This window comes from Caretta caretta, chromosome 4 (genome assembly GCF_965140235.1).
Source record: "Caretta caretta isolate rCarCar2 chromosome 4, rCarCar1.hap1, whole genome shotgun sequence".
Classification (NCBI taxonomy): Eukaryota; Metazoa; Chordata; order Testudines; family Cheloniidae; genus Caretta; species Caretta caretta.
This window is the reverse complement of record NC_134209.1, coordinates 39,454,458-39,478,052: the sequence shown is the minus strand read 5'-3', so window position 1 is coordinate 39,478,052 and position 23,595 is coordinate 39,454,458. Positions and strand designations below refer to the sequence as shown.

The window sequence follows — 23,595 nt, the reverse complement described above, 5'->3', positions numbered from 1 at the left end:
TTTCTCATGTGGCAGCTATAGACTGTCAGCTCTGAACAGCTTCTACCGTATGTTATGCTTCAATTTAGAGGAAATCTCTAGCCCAAGCCCTCCATGTCATTTAAAACACAGTCATCCTTTGAAAAGTTGCAGTGCAAACATGGTAACTTCTTATTCAATAGCTTTGCTCTTGACCTGTATTGAGAGTTACATCTACTGGATTTAGTTTTGAAAAAGTAGATTTCTCGCTACTTACTTGTCACCATTTTCATCCTGGACGACAGTAAGATGTCGCTGAACAGCTAGTAGCATCTTCACATCACCAGTTACAGCATAGTCAAAAAGAGCATTGGCATGATGTTTAGCAAGCTGCATTGCCTTCTCCAGGAACAGACCATCTGCAACACAAATCATTGCATTCATCAGAGTTACAAATTATCTCAGTGCAATGTCCAGACATAAGACAGCAGGTGTGGAGCTTGTAACAGGCTGGCAGTGTTTTCCTGAAGCACTTCACACCATTTGGCAGGTGTTGATTCTGCCTGGGGAATGCTAAGCGCATACTGTTAAGTACATTCTGCTGACTCACAGAGGCTCCTACAGCTAATTACCACATACAGATGGAGGTAGTGGCTCTCTAGAAAGATGAACTAGTGTATGGGCTGAATAGTCAGGGGAGAGAAATCCTAGGAGCAACCACATCTGAGGAGAAGACTTGAGCTGCACTCTGTGAAGGGGGTAAATTTGGACTATGCATAATAGTGGATTATATTTGAGAGCAGTTTCGGAAGAGAACCTGCTCACAGAACTTTGAAATACTTCATGTTTCTTTGGCTCATTCTCAGCATCTCAAATTGCTCTACAAACAGCCTCGTGACACATCACCTTCATAATTTACAGATGAAGAAAAGGAAGGTTAACTGACGTCGAAGGTCACACAGAAAATCTGTGGCAGAGTCAAGAATCGAGCTCAGGTCTCAACAGCCAGTCCTGTACCTTAACCGCAAGATTATACCATCTTTCCTCCTTTCATAAATGCATCAAAGAGAATTTTAAAATTAAACGACAGCTTCAGATTAGTGTCAAAGCAACATAACACAGCAATTTCAATTACCAAATACACTACAGGAAAAAAAAAGGAAAGAAAGATTTGCGCATGTCATCGGTGGAACCAAGTCACAAACTGCTGACCAAATAAAATCCACAGCTCCAAATGAGTGGGAATATGGTGAAGAGGGTGAGGCGAGACAAAGTTTCAAACCACATTTACCATTCTGGAGAGGACTGTCAATTGTACCAGACAGTCTATATTCCTCACCATTCCAAAGTGAGATTTCATGGGACTTTGTAACAAATTAGTATGAGCAAGCAAGGAAAACAGCACTTGCGAGCTAAAACACACATCTGTACATTGAGGAAAGGAATTCAGGATCTTTTGCTATGTAAAAAATAACACTGTAACACTTGGGATAAAAGAGACTCTTCAACTGCGGTCAGTATTAATGCCTGTGTTCTTTTTGTAGGCCACTCACTAGGGGTTACATAATTATACCCACGTCAGGCTGACATTGCAACTTGCACAGGACAGTGGCTCCTGTAGACACATGATTAGCCTGACAATTATAACTTATTATTACCTCTCAGCACTAAATAACAGATTTAGAGTCTAATGCTAATGCAATCAACACACTACTTGTGTGTCAAGATAGGACACCACAAGCAACATGGTCTCTTTCTCGTCAAACTCTGTTCCAGACTTTTGTATAAGCAGGACACTAAATGTCATAATGAGCTCTGGAAAAAGGCCTACTATATTGTCACTGGAATAAGAGAAGATACATTTCCCTTAAACCCAGTTGTCAAAACTGTGCAGATTACATTAAATGGGTGCACTTCACAGACCCAATTCTTCTGCATATATTCTTCACACAAATTGGAGTTCCTGTTTCTCTCCTTTTTCTTTTTGTATAATTGATAAAGAAATAATTGTCAGCTTCCTGATGTGCTGTCTCTTACTCACCCATTAGATTCAACAATCCAAGCCCTTCCTTTCATTGGAAACAGACAGACAACATCACGCCCTCACACAAGTGCACACCCATCAATTGCTAGTTTTGTTTTCTGAACTAATCCAAGAGTTGACTCTCAGAGCCAGCAAGCAGCAATTTCTCTTCAGGGCACCACATGATCTCTCAAGTGCCAAGAAGCCACTTAGGGAAGGCTTCAATACTGAAACTCTATTACTGTGTGAACTTGTTTTCCCAATCCAATGCCTGTCGAATTGTTATAGTAAATGACACATAACGAAACCAGCACACAACATAATATGTCCCTTTTTCCATTCCAGAAAGGAGGAGTGTTCTGCATGAAAGAGCTACATATCGCATTATACATGGGACAGGAAAAGCAAGTTCCTTCTCTGTCATTTCTACTATAACAAACAACCAACAGCACGTCTCCAGTGAATGATCCAAGACACATATGGCCTGGTTTTGATAGATGTTGACTGTGATGGGAGTTATGGGCACTCAAGACCTCTAAAAATCTGGCTATCTAACCCTCAAAATATGGACTGATCAGACTGTCAAGAAAAGGAAGCTTGACAAGGCAAAGGTGTAAATTTGTAATCCCCAGAGGGCTAATATCCTAGTACAAAGACTTCCTTCAACCATTCCTTCTCTCTTTTCTGTTTTTTTTTTTTTTGTATAAAGACTTTGCTGTGAAGCAATGCTGATTTGATCGTTGAAGTTATTCTTTATTTGGCAATGGATGCAGTTTATATTAAATTTAACTTTTAATAAAATGCTCCGCATGCAATTTAGAAATAGATTTGCATTGATTGATTGCATGGAACAATGATGCAACAATTACATACCTGGAAATAACACCTTTCCATACATATAATGAAGCCTGTTAAATATTAAGGACCAAATCTTTTGCTGATTTATAACCTGTTCAATTCTATGGACTTCAATGGGATCACAGAGTCACTGGGAGACAGTGCAGAGGGACAAAGGCTTCTGCATAGAGAGCCCTGGCATACATGGATCTTGGGAGATCCCAGGTTTAGGAGACTGATCTCCTGCCATTTCCAAGTAGGAGCAAATTAAACCCTCCCACCCTTGCAAAGATGGAAACTCTGTGAGCGGGAACTTTTGACATTTCCAGTCCTTAACACAGACTTCTCCCATGGCAAGATTGGCCCTATGAATGACCCTAAATAAACTGATTGGTTCACTTACCCTGTAACCTACAATCTGCTTCAGCTACTTCAGCTGTACATAACAAAGTAACATCCTCCTCCTTATTATCACCGCTACAAACTCTGGACTCACTCCTCTCTGTGATTTCCACTTTCTTGTTATGTTTCATATCTGGTTTGTCATCGTGCTTATTGCAGCTTTCCCCATCCTGTTCAGCCATGTCATTTGCAATTCCTTACAACATAAATGAAAAGCATTAGTCTTTTGATACTGTGATTCTTTTGTACAAATGATAATGCTCTGTGGGTCTCATTCACACCCCAATGAAATCAATGGAAAGACGCCCATTTACTTCAATTGGCACTGGATCAGGACCTATATCATTAAATGCTACAGAGTCACTGCACTCAAGTTCATTACCCAGAGAGAAATGTAACTTGCTCTGAAATTATTTAAGATTTTCACTGTACTGACCCCCATATTAAAGTATGAAATTAAACAAACCAATTGTCTAACAGTAAATGTAGGGATGAATTCTGATCTCAATTGCAATGTTACAAATCTGCAGTATCTCCACCAAAGCCAACAGGATTATTCCAGATTGATATTGGTGTAACAGACCGTACAATTTATCCAGCAGATGTTGGAAATAAATGGCCCCACCTGTCTTTTTCACCAAAGCTCTGGGGCTTTTGGGTTTGAAGTGATTTCCCCTGGTTTTGGGCACAAAGAATGAGTGTGTCCTTACTGTTAACTTAATTTTTGAGGTGGCCATGCATGTTTATCACATTGGGCCAGACTGTGGCTCTCCCTTAACCCAGCCAGACAATAGGGAGAGGAAGGGCCAGCTGGGAGCAACTCACTGGAAAGGGAAGGAGAATAGCAAGGACCATGCAGTATCTTTTAAAGAGCTATTGCAGATCACTCTCTCTGCAGAGCAATAAGGCACCTCTGAAAGGCATTTTGCTTCACAGAAACAGGATGCTTCTCAGTGCTTTCTATGGGCAGGGCTGACCTTACCATGAAGCAAACTGAGGCGGCCGCCTCAGGTGCCAGACTGTGGGGGGGCGCCATTAGAACCCAGAGTGTAGAAAATTGTGTCTGCTGCTGGTGCATATGTAGTCTCTCTGCTCTAGATCCACAGAGATGGTGGAGTGCTGTGCTGGAGGAAGGAGGGCACAAGAGACATAACAGGCAGGCAGGAGAAAAGGTGAGAGGGAATAACAGAAAGCAGCAACAGCTGCAGGGAGAGAGAGGAGGAGGAGCCTCTTATAGCACCTCTCTAGCTCCTCCAGGAGCCTGGACTGATTAACACCAACTTCTCTGGGAGCTTCCTGTTTCCTGCTGCTTCCCTGAACCCACTTGAGGAGACAGGCAGTCACCTGAAGTAGTAGGAGCCAGTTAGACCCTTAAGACGCTGATATCTTCCCTCACTCAGGCCCTGCTACCAGCCTGCTTATTTGTCCCCTTCAATTGAGTGTTGAGAGCCACTATAGCTGGCACAGAACAGCAGTCCTGAGTGAAAGAAGAAAACGTCTCTCTGGGGCAGCATTCAGAAAAAGAAAGCAAGCAAAGGAAGCTTTTCTATCTAAGCAGGAAGGAGCTCTCCTGAGATACACAGACACAAATGTTCATGGTGAACCTTCCGGTCCCAGTGAGGATGTGAGTGGTGAGGAGATGCCTGATCTTCCCGTTAGTCAGAGTGCAGGTGACCTGGCAGCTACTGCAGCATCCATATCTCCATCTCAAATGGATGTAACCATGCACATTCCTGAAGAAAAGTGTTGATCAGAGAAGAGTGTGGTGGAGGTGCAAGAAACAGCTGCTGCTGAGTTTAGTTCCTTAAGTCTAGATGATCCAGGACTGTGGACCCACTTGAGCAGTAGCCTGAGGGACTTCCTTGTACTGCGTGGGCCACAACAAGTGAAAAACTTCATGTTCCCCAAAGACAATGAAAACAGAAGTTTCCAGCCAATATATTACTGGCATGAAATCCCCAATGGTGACACAGTGGAGAGGCCATGGCTTATGTACTCAAAACCCAAGAATGCTGCATACTGTTTTTGTTGCAGACTCTTCCAGTCTAGTGTTCCAGCCACACTAAGTTCTACAGGAACAAATGACTGGAAAAATCTGGCAAGCCATGAGAAGGCAGCAAATCACCAGAGAGCATTCCATAGGTGGAAAGAGCTTGAGATGAGACTAAGGTTAAAGGCCAGCACAGATGATCAGCATCAAGAGAAGATTGCATCAGAGTCTCTTTACTGGCAAAATGTTCTGAAAAGGCTCATTGCCATTGTGAGAATGCTTGCTACCCAAAACCTAGCACTGCGTGGCACTTCAGATCAGCTGTAGGTGCCAAACAATGGAAACTTCCTTAAAACTGTGGAGCTGATGGCTGAGTTTGATGCTGTACTCCAGGAGCATCTAAGAAGAGTCACCACCCAAGAAATGTACATACTCCACTACTTTGGAAAAACAATTCAAAATGAGATCATACAGTTCCTGGCAACAAAAGTCAAACAGAAGATTGTGGCAGATCTGGAGTCAGCAAGATATTACTCTGTTACTCTGGACTGCACACTTGACATCAGCCATACAGAACAAATGACTTTAATGGTGCGTTTTGTAACAACAACAGAACCTAGTGAAAATGTCCCTGCAGTGGTGACTCTTAGAGCATTTTCTAGAATATATTGACGTTGATGATACTACAGGAGCTGGTATGACAAATGTGCTTCTTAAAAAGCTGGAAGATACGGGAATTGCGATAGCTCACATGAGAGGTCAGGGCTACGATAATGGTGCCAGCATGATAGGAAAGAACAGAGGAGTACAGACACGGATCCGAGAGTTAAACCCTCGAGCTTTTTTTGTCCCATGCAGTTCTCATTCATTGAACTTGGTGGTCAGTGATGCAGCATCAGCTTCTAGTGAGGCTGCTGAATTTTTAATGTAATTCAAAGCATCTATGTATTTTTCTCTGCATCCACTCATCAACGGCAAATTTTGAAGCAACATCTGGGAACATCCTCTCTGACACTGAAACCACTGAGTGCCACAAGATGGGAAAGTCGAGTAGAGGCTATAAAGCCTATCAAACACCAAATTGGGAAGATAGATGATGCCATAGTTGCCATTATGGAGGATAATGCTGTGACAGGAACTGTTCGTGGGAGAATAGTGGCAGAGGGAAATGGAATCACCAGAAACATACATAACTTCAAATTTCTGTGTGGCTTAGTGTTGTGGCATGACATACTGTTTGAAATACAGTAACTCCCCAGTTAACGTCCTCTTGCTTAATGCTGTTTCAATCTTACGTCCCTGCTCAATTACAGAACATGCTCCATTTAAAATTGTGCAATGCTTCGCTATAATGTCGTTTGGCTGCCTGCTTTGTCCACAGCTGGCAGCCCCCTATCAGCTCCCTTTCGCCCCCCCCCCCCAACAGTGCCTCCCACCTGCTGGCAGACCCCGTGGATCAGCGTCTTCCCACTCCTCCCCCCCGCCTCCTGCCTGTGTCAATCAGCTGGCTTGAGGCATTCTGGAGGGAGCGGGGAGGAGCGAGGACTCGGCGTGCAGGCTCCTCCTCCCTCTCCTACCTCCCGAATGTCGCAAACCAGCTGATTGCTGCAGGCAGGAGGCAGGGGAGGGAGGGGGGAGGCTGTTCGCCGAGTCCTCGCTCCTCCCTACACCCTCCTGCTCTCTGAACGTCACAAGCCAGCTGATTGCTGCGGGCAGGAGGAAGGAGCGAGGACGCAGTGCTCCTCCCCCCTCCCTCCCCTCCTTTCTGCCATCAGCTAGCTTGCAGTGTTCAGGAGGCAGGGGAGGGAGGGGGAGTGTGCGTGCCGTGTCCTTGCTCCTCCCTCCAGAACGCCGCAAGCCAGCTGATTGCTGCGGGCAGGAGGCAGGGGAGGAAGGGGGGAGGAGCAAGGACGCTGCGTGCAGAGTAAAGGGGGAGTAGAGGGGGTGAAAGAAGAGGTGGGTTAAGGGTGGGGGCTTGGGGGAAGGGGTGGAGTGGGCGGGCTGACAGCTGAGCCCCCCACCCCTGGTGCTTGCAGAGTAGGGGAAGCTGCCGCTGCTGCTGTGCAATGTGCTTTTCCTAGCCTACAGCACCTTCAGCATCCTTGCCTGCCTCATTGTCTCCAGTGCCAGTGGGCTGTGCCTGTGTGGGGTAAGGCAGGGGCACCTCCCAACTATAGTACTGTACTGTATGGCAAAAAAAAAATTTCCCTGGAACCTAAACCCCACATTTACATTCATTCTTATGGGGAAATTGGATTTGCTTAACATTGTTTCACTTAAAGTCACATTTTTCAGGAACATAACTACAATGTTAAGTGAGGAGTTACTGTAAATGTTGTAAGCAAGAGACTCCAGGGTGTTGACCTTGATATATCTGGAGCAATGGAACAACTGGAAAAAGCAAAGTCATACCTATAGTCTTACCGGTCAGATGAGGGATTTCAAAATGTTCTGAAAAATGCACAAAAGTTGACAGAGGAACTTCACACTGAAACTATTTCCCCACTCATTCAACAATACAAGAGTCGCCAAAGAAGAAGACATTTTGGTTACAAGGCACGGGATAATCCCATAAGAGACCGCAAACAACAATTCAAAGTTGAATTCTTTAACCAGGTGCTAGATTGTGCAGTACAGTCAGTTGAAGAATGTTTCATGCAGCTCAAGGAACACAGAAATATATTTGGGATGTTGTATGATATTCCAAAAACTCCTCACTATACCTGAAGAAGATCTACACCAGCAATGCAGGGCACTAGAGACAGTGTTGACACCCGACGACATCCGTGATACTGATGCGAGTGATTTAGGTGATGAACTAAAAGCCCTTTCAAGATACATTTCAGCAGGATCAATTCCAAAGGCTGTTCCGGAATATATGTGCACAAATAAAATGACCACCCTCTTTCGAAATGCTTTTGTTGCTCTGCACATACTTCTAACACTTCCTGTAACAGTTGCCAGTGGAGAACGCAGCTTCTCCAAGCTGAAGTTAATAAAAACACATCTATGCTCCACAATGACACAGGAGAGGCTGGTCAGTCCTGCAACCATCTCAAAAGAGCATGAGCTGGCCCAGAGTGTGGACCTTCAGGAAGCAGTTCAAATCTTTGCAACCAAGAAGGCACGGAAAGGACCACTTTGATTATTCAAACAGATAAAAATGCCAGTGAAGAAAAGAAAAGTTAACTTTCAAATGCCTGAACAGCAAATGTAAGTATTACTTAAAATTTTTGAGCAAGGCATTTTAAGTTGTTAGTTCTCCTTTATTGGGGTAGGTAGCAGAGCAGTACCATGAGAGGAGTAGAACAGGAAGAAGGCAGAATTCAGACCTTTCAAAGTTTTGGCCCAAGCGAGAGGGAATGGGGGCGTCACTTGAGCTTCCTGCCTCAGGTGCCAAAATGTTGTGGGCCAGCCCTTTCTCTGTGGTTCTGTCACTTTAACACCATCTACCCCACTGATTGTGCTTACCCAATGTACAAATATGTCTTGCTTTGCATTTGTACTCATGTAATATGTACGTCATGTGATATCACATAATACAGTTTTTCTGAAGACTGGAATTTTTCATTTTCAGAGAAAATGAATATTCTACAGGTTAAAAAAGTGGCCTCCAGTGGCCTATAATGACAAAAGCCACAGTCCATTGGCCAATTTTTAAGTCCTTGGGGGAAAATAGTTTTTGCTGGTTATAAACATTAAATCCAGTCAATCGCATATATAGTTCACCATTAAGATGTCAGCATTAGCCATCTAATTATTGTCTATTCTAACCATAGAGGGAAACTGTGGTATTTGGGACAGCAGTGAGGGGTTCTGTTGGCTAATGCTGACGTTTAGTGATTACTGTAAACACATGTGAGTGTTTACACACCTATTTTAATCCTGTTTGAGGATTTAGAGCGACCAAGTTCCAAAACTCTGATAGTCATTAACAGTAATTGCTGATTAGTGAAGCAAAGATGGTAAACTAAAGATTACTGTTGCAACCACGCTATTTTGTTTCTTACCATGTTTCATTCCAGCACTAGACTTCGTGGGGCCTGGGTGGAAAGGCATGCCTCCATAAGCAGAATACCCATAGGAAGGGTAGCCGTACCCTAAAAACAACAGCAATGTAAAAGGAAAAGGAATCACTGGAATTATTCTCCAGAACAAAAACAAGCAATACAATGAAAATCACATGCTCAGACAAAAGCACTATTTCACATGCAGCTCCTTTAGTATTTTGTCCTATGGATTTTCCGCCCTACTAAAATAACATGTTCCGGATGAAAGCCCCACCTCCCATCTTTATGTCAATCAAAGGAAAGTCTAGACGTCTGGCTAGCAGCATCCTCTATCTTTGCAGTTCTCAAAATTTAAGAGGTAGCATACCACTTCTACTGCTCAACAAAGAACTTGGCATGCTGCCTGAATAATTGTAATTAGTGTAGTTATAATGGATTTTTATTCTGATACTGTTCTTTAGACCAGCGTTATTCAAACTTCAGGTCGTGACCCAGTACTGGGTTGCCGTGGCATGTCAGGCACTGGGTCGCTCTGGTCAGCACCACCGACCGGGACGTTAGAAGTCCTGTTGGCAGTGCTGCCCATATAAGACAGGATAGTGCCTACCTGTTCCGACACCACACTGCGCCCCGGAAGTGGCCAGCAGCAGGTCCAACTTCTAGGCGGGGGGGTCACGGGGCTTGCGCACTGCTCCTGCCCCGAGCACCAGCTCCGCACTTGCACTTGCTTGCGCGCCTCCACTTAGGAGCCGGACCTGCTGCTGGGTGCTTCCAGGGCGCAGCGCGGTCCACGGTGCCAGGACAAGCGGGAAGCCTGCCTCTGCACCCTGGCTGCACCGCTGACTGGATGCTGCCGGAGGTAAGTCCGTGCCCCAACCCCATGCCCCAATCCCCTGCCCCAGCCCTGAGCAACTTGGAACCCCTTCCTGCACCCCAAACCCCTCATCCCCCGCCCCACCCCAGAGCCTGTACCCCCAGCTCAGAGCCCTGACCCCTTCCTGCACCCCAACCCTCTGCCCCAGTTCAGACCCCCCTCCCACACCCTGAACCCCTCATTACTGGCCCCACCCCCCAGCTCTCATCCCCACCCCCCAACCCTCTGCCCCAGCCCTGAGCCCCTCCTACACTCTAAACCCCTCCTCCCCAGTTCTGTTGGGTCGCAGGCATCAACAATTTTCTTCAACTGGGTCCCCAGAAAAAAAGTTTGAAAACTGCTGGTTTAGACTAACTCTTCTACCCCCAGTGGTACATGTTCCACAGTTGGAGAACAGCTGCTCTCTCCCTTTCTCTAGTAGAAAAGCTATGCTGATAATGACTTCCAGGACGTCACTGTTCAAATGATGCCTAGCTACTCTACAGTATACCACCTTCCTGCAAGAAACAAAAATGATCACCATGTGATAACATATCATACTGCTCCTCAATGCCATATAGTAGATATAGAATCAGATTCTGGTCCCTTGCTCTGTGGGCCAGCTGGAACTGGAGCAGGAATGGCAGCAGTGCAGAGGCATTTCACGGAGCACCTAGCTCCTCGAATTTCTCAACAGTGATTGCCGTTAACTAATTGGCATTGACAATGATGGGTTGTGAACGATTTCTGCCCAGTCTTCCTTGGCCAGAAGGAAGCTATCTGTGACATACAACCTCAAGGAAGAAAAATAATGAGGGGGTTATGTGGTGTCCCACAGGAAAGAAGATGATTTACTGAAAATATTTCAGCTTTGATTCTCATTTCACACCAGTAAGAATGAGGAGTAACTTCACTGAAGTCAATGGAGTTACACTAGTTCCATATCAGAGTAAGTGAAATGAGATTCAGGTCCTCTATACCTACAGAAATACAGAGATTCGCCATGTCAATTTCAATAACAAATAAACACATGTCCTTTCTCCATCGCCTAGAGGGACAAACCACACATGTTACAGTTTAAATCTCATGCTTCAGATCAATGATCTTTTCTCTTTACCTGAGCCAGCACCACTTCCTCCGCCTCCATACATTCCACTCCCTCCACCTCCAGCACCACTGCCTCCACCATAACCATCAGAAAAATTAGGCATAAGCTTCTGTCGCTTCCTCTGAACTTCTTCTTTATCTGTGTTTTGGGTGAGGGAGAGAATGAAAGAGAAACAGCAAAAGGAGAGGATGAGTCACTTCTATCACCAGCTGGGGACAGAAAAGAGCATTGGTACTGACTGGATTACTGAAAAACAATAGCTTAAGGGGAAATCAGAAGTGCTGTAAGTAGGGTAAACTTTTTCAGCTCCAAACAACAAACTATTTTTGTACAGCAAAAATTGGTGAAACCTTCCAGTAAGTAACAATCAGAGCGACATTCTCAGACAGACCACTGAACCAAAGACACAATCACGTACATAAGTCCATATGGCTTCTCTAATGCTGTATCTGGTGCCACAATACCCAAATAAAGATGACTAGGACAGGACATGGCTGACTCGCCTAAGTGCCTAAATCACTTTTGAAAATGGGACTTAGGAGCCTAGGTCACTTATATGCTTTTGAAAATTTTACCCATTGGGAACAAAAGGGCAATTTTCTCTCCCAAGCAAATACACTTTAGAAAGAGGGGATGAAGGTGCTCAAAAAACGATGAATCAGAGGATGAAATGAAGCATACTTTCGTACCAGAAAGGCCACAAACAAAAATGAGTCTAAAGCAAGACATAAAAAACTCATGCAGGTCAGTAGAAGGAGAACTAGCCTTACACAAAGTACAACAAATAAAGGTAGAACAGAGTCCCCAGCTCCATCAAAAATATTCCGAAGACTCTGGGGAAAAAAACAGCACTCTAAAGTTAAACATACAGAAAATGAAAGAGTCATGAAAAGAGGAGCTATCAAAAAGTGACACAAAAATTCTAGCAAAGAGGAAGCCCAGCAACACTGTTGAGGAAAGAACAAAATATCCCCCAACAAACAATGTAATAATTCCTGACAGGCATATGCCAAACGTGGTAAGGAAACTGCATGCAGAACAGTATCAATCAATGCATCAAACCCAAGCGCTGAACATATGAACCAATATAATGAATAGTCTATATATGAATGCACTTACAGACATATACAGTACATAGATAAGTGTACCTGCATCAAATATACTCACACCCAGGAAGAGAGAAAACCCTAAAAAGCAGCTAATGAATCTGGCCCAGGAAACAAAAAAGACACACATTTCTGAGCTCATGTGAGCACTATTCAACAGGGAAATAGCACAGTACAGTTGCTAGAATACCATACAGTTGCTAGAATGCCAGCCTTCATAATATGTTGGATAGAGTTTATGAAAAGGCATTTACAGAAATCATCATTCAATTATTTTCACCCCTCTAAAAACCACAAAAAAGTCAGCCTCAAAATTGGTGGGCTATATCTGGAGCAGTGTGAAATGTTTCTATACAATTTGGTCAAGGAGTTCCTGGATGCTAAAAATAGAGTTCACCTAAATTCAAATATCCACCTGAAAACATGGAAATTTCTCAGCAAACATCACTTTCTGCTGCTTATTATACGAAAATATAAATAACTCACTATCCCCGCACATGTCTTTGTTTTGTCCACCTGTTTTCTCTTGTCACAAGCTAAATCCTCAATCCTGCAAATGCTTATGTATATGCTTTAAAGCACACGAGTAGTCGTTGACTTCAATAAGACTACTCCTGCGCTTAAAGTTAAGCACATATGCATATGCTACTGGATCAGGGCTTAAGATCATAAGCTACTGCCTTTTATTACATCTGCGTAGTATGGTGCTGAGCAGAACAGGCCCTGATCCCTGATTGGGACCCCTGAGCTCGGCCATCATACAAATATTTTTATTACTATTTATTATTAATGCTAACATGAACACGAAGAACAACATTATAATTCAGTCAGATTAATTCACAGCATAGTGATTTAAAAAGTATTGATCCACTGGGTAAGCTTCCTGACACTGAACAACATAGTCACCGGGTCTGATTCCAACTGTTACATTTCACCTAAAAGATTTACAATATTGTCATGGAAAAAAACCACACCAATCACACCACCCTTCCTCTTGCAAAGGGTGCCAGGGGGTTATTTAATGAACACAAGTGCTTAGGACTAGAGTTGGTCAAAGAAAGAGAAATACAAAATATATTTTCTATTTTCTCACCAGTTCTAGTCAGGACCCTGGTTTTATGTTTCATCTGAAAGGCAGCACGGGCAGTACAATAACCTCGAGTATTGTTTCAGAAGTGACCAGGAAAAAAGCGCCACCTACTGCATATATACATTCTAGGTGTATAAGATACCAGTTGACACTAATCCCTTGTAGGGACCTGTGTGTTTCCTGCACAACAGTCCAACATAAAATATCGAAGTAAACACATTCTGCCCTGACTAGTTCTGCCCTGACCAGTTTTTCCATTAGTTCTGCCCAATATGAGCAGTCAAGTACAGTATTTTCTAGAGGTAAAAAACCATAGAACAAGGACATTACCCAACATTAGGAAATAGGTGAGGGCTCTGCTGTTTCACAAACAGGATATTTCCCCTTTGTAATGCATGGAACAGGTTCAATGAATTACCTTTGATTTCAGGGTAGTACAGAAATGGCTTTGGCTCACTTGTTTCCAGATCAGATTTCCGCCGTAGTTGGACAAACACAGATGCTGGTTTTGTGATATTGACATCTCTGTACTTCGGGGTTTTGAATACAATAGCAAACTGTGAAAAACATTGATCATCAGGTTGTCAGGAATAGAGTTTTCTGAAATAAGATAGTGCTTTACATCTAACTTTTTGTATTTGGGGGCATTTTACTTAGTTATAGCTGAGAGGAAAATCTCACTTGCGTGAAGGCTACCACAACTATACGTTCCCGTTTTATTTTTCACTTCTAGTTTGGAGCTAATTACAGTTTAAATGCCTTTTATCTAATACATGTAGGTACTGTATTTTTCTCTCTTGCTTTATCTTTTTTTCATGGTGTCCTTAGTATTCCTGTAGGAACTCTGGAGACATTTTACCCTGTACTATTTTTCCAAAGACGTGCCTTACATCTCTCCCTTACCATTACTTTCACACCATAGTTTTCAAATTTCCTTTTAGTGTGTTTGTAACTTTCATCGGCACTATGATTTACAGATTAAATTAAATCTGGGCCATATTTATTCTTCTGAAGTAAGAGAGGGAAGATAGTGACTGCGAAAATTAGTATTGGGATTTAGAGCCTTTCACGACTAAGCCATTGGTTCAAATGGGGCCCTACTAGCTAAAGAATTGAAAGCCGTTAGCAAATGACAGCTATTTGGTCACTTACCTGCCTATGTACATCTGTAGGAGAAAAATCTCCAAAGCCTTCCCATACACCACCATTTTCATCCTCTTCATAAAAACGAATTTGAATATCATCTGCAAACAGTGCGAGAGTGTTAATTCCTCTAGGTTTTTTTTTAAGCTTTTGGTTAAATCAATTTCGAATAAAAAATAATATGGTGGATGGCAGTTCTAACAGTGCATTTTGGGAGATTATATTTTTCCTAGCACTGATTCATACTGTATACTATAAACAACAATAAATGATTTTTGGTAAAGGAAAATAATTCTCTCTGATGCTGAATTTCACCCAGTATTTGTTTTCTGTGGTAATGTGTTACATTTAGAAGAATACATTAAACATCAAGAACTTTACCCCTCTCAAGTATGATAAATTTAAGAAGATTTATATGAACATTATTTCCACCAGTTTTACGCTGATGTAATTCTTGTGATTTCAGTGGAGTTACTCATGTTTTAAACTGGTGTGAGTGGGGAATCAGGTTCACTTCTTCTTCCTGTTCTATGGTTAAACAGGATTAGTGCAGTAGCTCAATACAGAATAACTGTAGGGATGGGATAACTTATGGTGTGAAATATAGGACCCCCAGCCCACCAGTCTGAATTCTGAAAACTGAATGAAACTTGAACTGTTCAGGTTCAAGTTCTATTTACTGCTGGCAAAAAGCCACTTTTCAGCTACTGCTTAGAGTGGCAGCAGCTACTTTCAGCAGCAGTCCTGAGCTAAGTGCTCTCCAGCAATGCATTTCCTCTCCCCTTCACAAAGCAATGCGAGGGGTAGAGATGTTTCTGTCAGGCTGGGGGCCCTCTGCATAGACCTCTTTGGAGAGGTGGGGAAAACAGGCCATCCTGAGGACTCTTTCCTTGGCATCCTGGGGAGGGGAAATACGAAACGCCCATTTTCTGCCTTTGGCTAATGGCAAAGAACTCTATCTTCCTAATCAATGGGAAGGGGCCTTGGGGTAGGTGGGCTGCTTCCTCCTGATCCCCAATCTGGCAGCATTCAGATTTAGAAACACTCCTTCCAATGTTGCTGCTGTGTGCATTCAAGTTTCCGAGAGCACAGAGGTTTGAGAGAGTGACGGTGTCAGGGGAAACCCCGCTCAGACTAAGGGGAAACCCCACTTCGGAGTTTCCATTTATTCAGACTTTTTTTAAAAAAAATTGCATTTTACTTAATCCCCTGGAAAGGCTGTGGATTTACAGTGTTAAGGAGAAAAAAACATTTCCCAAAACTCAACCAGTTTCTCTCTTCCCTACAGAACTACACAGTATGCTGTCTTCTCCCACACCCTTCTCTGCTGCAGCGTGGAATAACAGAAGATGCCTGAATCATTTAACAACTCTACTCTACAGTCAGGTAGAGAACTGTACATGCTGTTGTAGCGATAAAGTATATCTGTGGGTCCTTGTTTTAATCTACAGATTGAAACACTCCAAGCCCCCTTTTTCTTTTCTGTTTACTTCCATCTATGAATAGGAAACCAGAATATTATAAACAAAGGCCAATATGTTAAAATTTGAGCATCTTAAATTAAGCATCCAAATCCATATTTAGAGCCTGATCCTGCAAACACTTCATTCCAGGAATAATGTTTACAACTGTGAGTCCACAGGATGCCTCACATTGCACAAGCCTGACACCTGGTAGTAACTATTTACAGGTTCATTCCCTTTGACATCTACATAAATATGGCCTGATTACTGGCAGTACTGAGCACCTGCAGCTCCCACTACACATTATACAAGGGGTTAGAGGCACCATAGGGGTGTGGTCATGGGTCCACAATTGCACATATCCAGTGTTCACAAACCCTGACAACCTGGGGGGCTAGAACAGAAACTTCAGAGGGGCTGGGGTGGCGTCCTGGTCAGTCTGCTGGTTGGAGGAGAGGGAAAAGGGTACGTGAATTTCTTTCCCCCAACTCTCCAGGCTGTTCCCCCTACAAATTACTCGTGGGTGAGCGGTGTAAGATCACTAATCGCTGCCCTAATCACTGCTGGCCTGATTTTCAGAAATGCTGAGAACTCACAAATTCTGCCGAAGTTAATGGGAGCGGTGTTGGCACAGGACCTTTGACTGCTAGGCCACCATGAGAAACATAGCAAAGCTACTTTATAATCCCAATCAAAGGGGCCGATTCAGAACACCAGACAGTTTGGGGCTCTTACCTTTCTGAACCTTGTCACAAAGAAGGTAAATCTCCTCTCCTCCTGTCACACACCCTGCTGTTCTGTCCATTCTTACAATCTTTAAATTGGATGCATTGGGGGCTTCTGTCAAAAGGGAAGAGTTGAAACAAGATGTTATTCCGCTGACAGCAGTACTGACTCTGCTGACAGCTGTAGGCTAAAAATTGGTTTGTCAGGGTTTGGTTTTAATCCATAATGGTCAGTAAACATTACTTTGGGCTGATGCACTGAAATCGACGAAAAACGTATCAATGGGTAAGGGTCGGCATGCCTGCAGGGACTGGGTGCCACTGGCCCTGCAGCTGTGCAGGGAGCCCTGTTCAGCTCTACTGTCACGGCCCGATTTGCACACCAGCCAGGAATGTGGGAGCTGTCCCCAGGCAGCAACATGTTCAGCAGCACCCTGTGGTCAAGGGCTCGGCCTCCCTGGCCAGGGGGTTCTCTGCTTCACAGGGCCAGGACGACCAGAGCCTCCTCCCCCGCCTTGCACTCTGGTGTCTTTGGCCCGTCAGCCGCACAGAGAGCCCCCTGCAGCCCCACTGTCAGCACTGCCCTGACTCTAACCCCAACCCTGCCATCCCAGCTGTAACCCTAAACATAGTTAAAAACAGAAATGGAGAAAAAAACGTCAAAATTAGAAAAAAATATAAAATTCTGCCACGCCTAGTGAACAAGAAAGCACAGAAATGGGATAAAAGGCAAACCTCAAACAAGAATCACATGGTACTGACTGGATTCCTTGTCTTGTGAAAGTGAAGGATGAACCACTAATTTTTCAACTTAAGGGCCTGATTTTGTACTCCTTATGCAGGCAAAACTCCCATTAACTTCTGTAGAAATTTTGCCTGACTATGGACTACAAATAAGGGATGCATCCAAAGAAGTGAGCTGTAGCTCACAAAAGCTTATGCTCAAATAAATGTGTTAGTCTCTAAGGTGCCGCAAGTCTCCTGTTCTTTGTTCACTACTGTGTTAGTCCTGTATGAGCACTATACCAGTCAAGTAGTGCAGTGGGGAATCAGGACTCAAGACCCTCCATTGTTACTAATTAGGTTAAAAAAAAAAAGCCATGTGAGAACTGCATCACATTTTCTCTCTTGCGCTCTTGAAATCGGTTAGTGTGGCACCACTAACTGCTTGATATGGTGTGTGTGTGTACATCACTATATACTTGTACATCTCCTGTTTCTTTACTGCTCTGTGGCCTACCTAAAAAGAGCTTGTTAGTCCCTGTCCAGTTCACAGTGGACTGGGGTCCACATCGCCACCATCAAAACTGGCGATTATTTGCAGTCTCAGTAGATATGTCAAGAGTTAAAAGGGCCCTGGACACAGAACTGTCCTCACACCATTACAGATAGCAGCTTCAGGTGAGGTGTGAGACACAACGGCAGGACAGCATGGCAGAAGCCTGCATTGCCACATGCTGCACCCGTACTGCAGTGCACTAGATTCACTTAAAAACAAATTAAAAGAAAAAAAAATCCCTGTTTCTTTTGAAATAAATGAATTCAGTTGGTGGTCTCAGATACTCTGGTCACTGGCAGTGGCATGAAAACCTAGACAGTGAGAGAGATAGGTGCATCTATTTCGTCCACCTTCCCCACAAATGGAAGATAGACTCTGATGCTCAGACTTAAAAACAACAACAAAAAGCATAAAGCAACATTCAACTTCCTTTCAATGCGGCTTGGCATACACTATACCTCAGTCTGTACTGTAACTTCCCCCCTCTGCTTATTGTATCAATATGCAGATATGTGTTACCGTAATGAAAGCATATTGGAATTATAACAGATACTAAAGTAAACCAACAACATTCCTCAAAGACACCACTTGGTAGTTCACATCACCCTCCAGATGAAGAGTCTGGGGCTTTTACTCTTCCAGAAAATGCAAGTAATATAATGCAAAAAAAAGTACATACTTTTTCTGGATTATTATTGCACGAATATTGCTAAATTGGTAGTCATAAGTAGCAGGTAGGAGAATTGCAGAATTAGAGGGGGTTCAGAGAAGGGCAATGGAATGGGAAAAGCTCTCATATGGAGAGAGATTGAAAAGATTGGGATTGTTTCCCTCAGAAAGGAGATGAACAGAGTGGACACGATAAAAGTGTATATAAAATAATGAATGGTCTAGAGATGGTAGATCAAGAACTTCTGTTCTTCCCATCTCATAACACAAGGACAAGGGGAGATTCAATTAAATTATAAAATGGCAAATTCAAAAGGGCTGCAAGGAAATACTTTTTTCCCAGAATGTACAACTAGAACATAAGAACAGCCATACCGGGTCAGACCAAAGGTCCATCTAACCCAGGGTCCTGTCTTCCAACAGTGGCCTGTGTCAGGTGCTTCAGAGGGAATGAACAGAACAGGTAATCATCAAGTGATCCATCCCCTGTCACCCATTCCCAGCTTCTGGCAAACAGAAGCTAGGGATACCCATTAGATTGTGGAACTCTTTGCCACAGGAAGTTGTTGAGGTCAAGAACTTATCAAGATTCAGAAAGGAACTGGACATTTATATGAATAACAAGAATAACAAAGGTTGTCATAATAGTAAAATTATTTTGGAAGACATATGTGATGGGGTATACAAACCCCGCACTGGAGCTGAAGGGGTTAAAGGACTATACTGGGTCCAGGTATCCCTGCCCCTCCAACCCTGCAGAGCGAGCTCCAACTGGAGACAGGGTTGAAAAGGGAGCAACCCAGCTCAGAAGGGGGAGGATGGGGAGGAGTGCAAACCTATCCTGAAGACGCCTGCCAAAAGGGGCTAAAGAAGCCTCCTTGAAGAAAAAGGACTGTATGCAGAGCCCAGCTGGGGCTGGCAGTTTAGTTTCCTTTTTCCTTGTTCTTTTCTCCTTATCTGGGGACAGAAGCTGAGGGAAGGAAGCGGTGGTAGGAAGCAACCCAAAAAAGGTTGCTCAGAGGGCTCCTCCCAAAGGCCAAACACTGCTGATCTACCTAGGGCCCTGGGTTGGAGCCTAGTGGAATGGGTGAGCCTGGGCTCTCCTACCACTGCTCTACAACTGAGTGGATGCTAACCGTTAGGCCCCTCAGCCCACCAAGAACCCCATTACAGGATATTAAACCTCATGCTTCAGGGCTTAGGCCACTCTCTTGCTACTAGAGACCTGGATGACACCCAATGTGAGGGGCAGATTATCCCACATCAGCCTAATGTGGGGTTCTTACACCTCCCTCAAGCATGGGGCACTGGCTACTGTCAGAGACAGGATAGGTACTAACTGGACCTTGGGTCTGATCCAGTCTGGCGATTCCTATGGCCTACGTTCCTAGAAAGGAAAGTAAGACCGTGCCTGTTAAAAAGGACATGAAAGCCAAATGTACTTACTGCTGTCATATATTGCATCTGATATGACAGGATCAAGTCTTCTTGTGAAGCTGCCAGTGCTGTCGGGGAGGAAGGCTGTGAACATGAGTCGCACCACGCTGAGGTCCATCTCTTTAGTCTGCTGAAGGGCTGCCTGACGGATGATTTCTCTTTCCCGCTCTAGAACCAATCAATAGCAGAGATAAATTGGCACAACAAGGGGAAAAACAATTCTACCTCCAAAAAGCACTGATAAAAGCTGCTTTTTTTTTTTTTTTTTTAAACCATGAGCTTCAATTCTTATTTTTATTTGGAAAATAGTAAACGGGTAATTCACTGCATTCCGCACTTGTAATAAATGGAGTGACATGCAATTTGTTGCCTGCAAATTATTATTTCTATTGCACCCAAAATTGTGCCAGGCACCTCGCAAACATACAAAAACAGGCACACTCCTGGCCCTGCGGAGTTTACAATGGGTGGAAATACAATAAAGAAGGACAATGATAAGACACAGCAGCTATTTAAGCAAAGTTCACCTGTAGAAGCTGGCACTAACCAGCAGTAAAATAAGTAAGTATTCTCTAACTTCTGGCTGTCCCGTAGTCAGAGCTGGATTGGCCCTTCAGTCCTTCATTAATTCTCTGGGAGCAATGCCGGCCCAAGGTTTTGCAGGTACATGTGTCAAGCAGGGGTTGGAGGGATGATCTTGCCCCAGAGGGATCTCTGTTCTGCCTACAACCACTTAAAGGGTCCAATCGCACTCCACGGTAATACAAAGTGACTCAGTTTCCCTGAGGGTACTGAACAGGGTTTGAAGATGGAGGCATTGTTGGTGGAACTTGTGCACAGGAGTAAATGTTGTAGAAATCTATGAGAGAGGGTTGTTTGGCTCTGCATGCCTGAAGATCCCAAAAGCAAAGGACCTCTCAAAACGCACAGCTGAGGGCAGACTACCTAGGGAGCCTACTAAGACATCATCCTGGCTGAGAATCTGTGTTTCTTGGAGCAAAATCTATTATCAACAACACATGTTCTCAAGATCCATGATAATCAAATGAATAACATCGCACCCACCTGTTAGTTGTCTCTCTCCACCACCTTCTGCTTGTATATAGTTGAGTTCAGGATGCACTAGGAGCCCAGGATTGTATCCTTTTTTACAGGCATCTGTCATTCGTGCTTCCAGAGTTTCAAACACTTTCTTCTTTGTGACATGAAGTATCCCTAGATTTGGAAACCTACACAATATGATTGAAGAAATATTTTCTTAGTCCCTTATGCAGAAGTTGCCCATAGTCTCTCTTTGTAACCATAATCACTTGGGGTTGATCCAAAGTCCACCGAAGTCAATGGAAAGACTAAATTTTCAAATGTGTGTGATCGAGCAGTACTTACAAAATGTGTGGGCACCCACTGCATATGCAAAACCTAAATCACCGTGTGCCAGTGGTCCTGTGGGTGCAAAAAACAGGTAACCTGACACACAAGTAACCATTTGCATGAGCAGTTACTGATTTTGTGCATGTGTTCATGTTGTGGATACAACCGAGGAAACAATATTTGAAAATTTGGCTCTCATTATCTATGTGTGCTCTATCTTGGTAATGTCATAACCAGAGATGTTCAAACTCATGAATTCTGTAGGGAGAAGAGTTAGCTTTTAAAGAACCCTAGTGGTCTTCTATATTTTTTAACTACTGTGCAAAAATCCTATTCAGATAAGCTAAATCAGAGTCCTAGAGGATTATGGGAGCAAGCTAAAAACAATGCAACGATTTCCAAAGGATAAGAAATTTACTAGTATGGTTTTTATTAGGCATTCAGTGAAACACTGCAGATACCAAGTTTCAGAGGGGTAACCATGTTAGTCTGTATCAGTAAAAACAATGAGTCCTTGTGGCACCTTAAAGACTAACAAATTTATTTGGACATAAGCTTTCGCAGGATATAACCCACTTCATCAGATGCATGGAGTGGAAAATACAGTAAACAGGTATAAATGAATCCCATGAAAGCTTATGCCCAAATAAATTTGCTAGTCTCTAAGGTGCCACAAGGACCCCTGTTTTTTTTCCCCAGATATCAAGTTGAGTGAAAATGTCCAAAATATAAGACCTATGTTTCAAAAGAGCTGTTGGCACATTTAAAAATGATCAATTAGTTCTGGAACTAGCATGGAATGAAGTCGATATTCCAATTTTCATATGGGTCAGTTGAGGACAGAAAGGCTGTTTCTAAATATCATACAAGAAACTACACAGAAGTTTAATAGGAAACATGCCAAAGGATTATTTCAGATAAAACTATTTAAACGCCTACAACAAGCCAAGTTAGCACACTGCTCTTTAACATCAAAAAGTTACAGCACTTAAAAGAAGTCTCACTCCCCCTCTCTACTTTTTAGACTTCATCATCTTCACTAAGAAAGACATTCAGGAGATCATGGGAGTAAAACTCACAACTAAGAGCCTCCTTGAAACCTGATACACACCTGAAATCAGACATTAGCCTGAGTATCGTATAGTGATATTAACATTTACTCTTTTAAACCAAGACCAGACTGTTATTTTAGTATGATCTTTATTGATTAAACAGTTTTAGTTATTTAATGTTCTTATGTTTATACTTGTCTTGTTTTAATTTCCATTTTACTAACTTCTATTTTCTTAATTCTTTTTCTGCTCTGATGGATTACTATAAGAGATGATTGGCAAATTTAAATGAAAATGGAAAACTAATGAAAACTGTAACAAGAGGTCAAGAAAAATTTTACAATTCTGCCATACCCATTTTCTGACCAGTTCTAAATACATTTTTAAATAAACTTTTAATACAGATCTGGATTGCACCTGGAAGGTGTCTGTTTGCAGATCTCCAAAAATCATATTAAAAATTATTTGCTTATATCTCTTTAACTTTTCCAGATTCTTATAATTCCAAAATATACCCTCTATCTCCTACATGTCAGTGTCTTCTAAATAGGGATAAACTGAGACCACATTTATTTTTCCATTTTAAGGTATGAGCAAAGTACATAGCAGAAAGTGAAGGACTAATGCTCCATTTAATGGTTTACCTTTACAATTTTCGTCTCACCAGTTACAGTTTTTATACTCGATTCTCTGCCCACTAGCTTTGCCAAATATATCAGTGTACTCACCCTACTACCATATCCTTCGGTCCTGCATTAACTGTGCATACTCCTTCCTCACAATATTTACCCACCAAGCTGTGGGCATGCAGGTGTACGCTTTTTCCATTAGTAACTAACTGGACAATTACTTTTGCAGGCCCAACATAATTGAAGATCTGTAAACAAGCATAACAAATATTTTAAAAAAACAGAACATCATCATTAATCTAAGTAGGTATTTTCTGTCACTTTGATATCTGAGCACAAACAAATTTGCATACAACACGTATGTTTTCATTCCTTCCTTTGTAAAATACAAACAAGATAAAATGATTGTCCCGTATCACCAAAGAGGAGAGTTTTATCAATCCATTTACT

The 23,595-nt window shown here is 42.9% G+C and overlaps 1 protein-coding gene across 5 annotated transcripts in view; it reads right to left on the bottom strand.

Moving 5' to 3' along the window:
- Positions 1-23,595, bottom strand: part of NFKB1 (nuclear factor kappa B subunit 1) — a 94,479-nt gene that overhangs the window by 19,210 nt on the left and 51,674 nt on the right. For 4 of the 5 annotated variants that reach the window (XM_048846864.2, XM_048846859.2, XM_048846861.2 and 1 more), the window contains exons 6-15: positions 23,245-23,393; positions 21,159-21,322; positions 20,103-20,261; positions 16,719-16,823; positions 14,530-14,621; positions 13,796-13,934; positions 11,191-11,319; positions 9,221-9,310; positions 3,222-3,416; positions 236-377 (exon numbers count right to left, since the gene is read on the bottom strand). In XM_048846864.2, coding sequence (XP_048702821.1) covers positions 236-377; positions 3,222-3,416; positions 9,221-9,310; positions 11,191-11,319; positions 13,796-13,934; positions 14,530-14,621; positions 16,719-16,823; positions 20,103-20,261; positions 21,159-21,322; positions 23,245-23,393 — 1,364 coding nt within the window. The remainder of the gene's footprint in view (positions 1-235; positions 378-3,221; positions 3,417-9,220; positions 9,311-11,190; positions 11,320-13,795; positions 13,935-14,529; positions 14,622-16,718; positions 16,824-20,102; positions 20,262-21,158; positions 21,323-23,244; positions 23,394-23,595) is intronic. The other variant, XM_048846863.2, reaches the window with a different exon arrangement.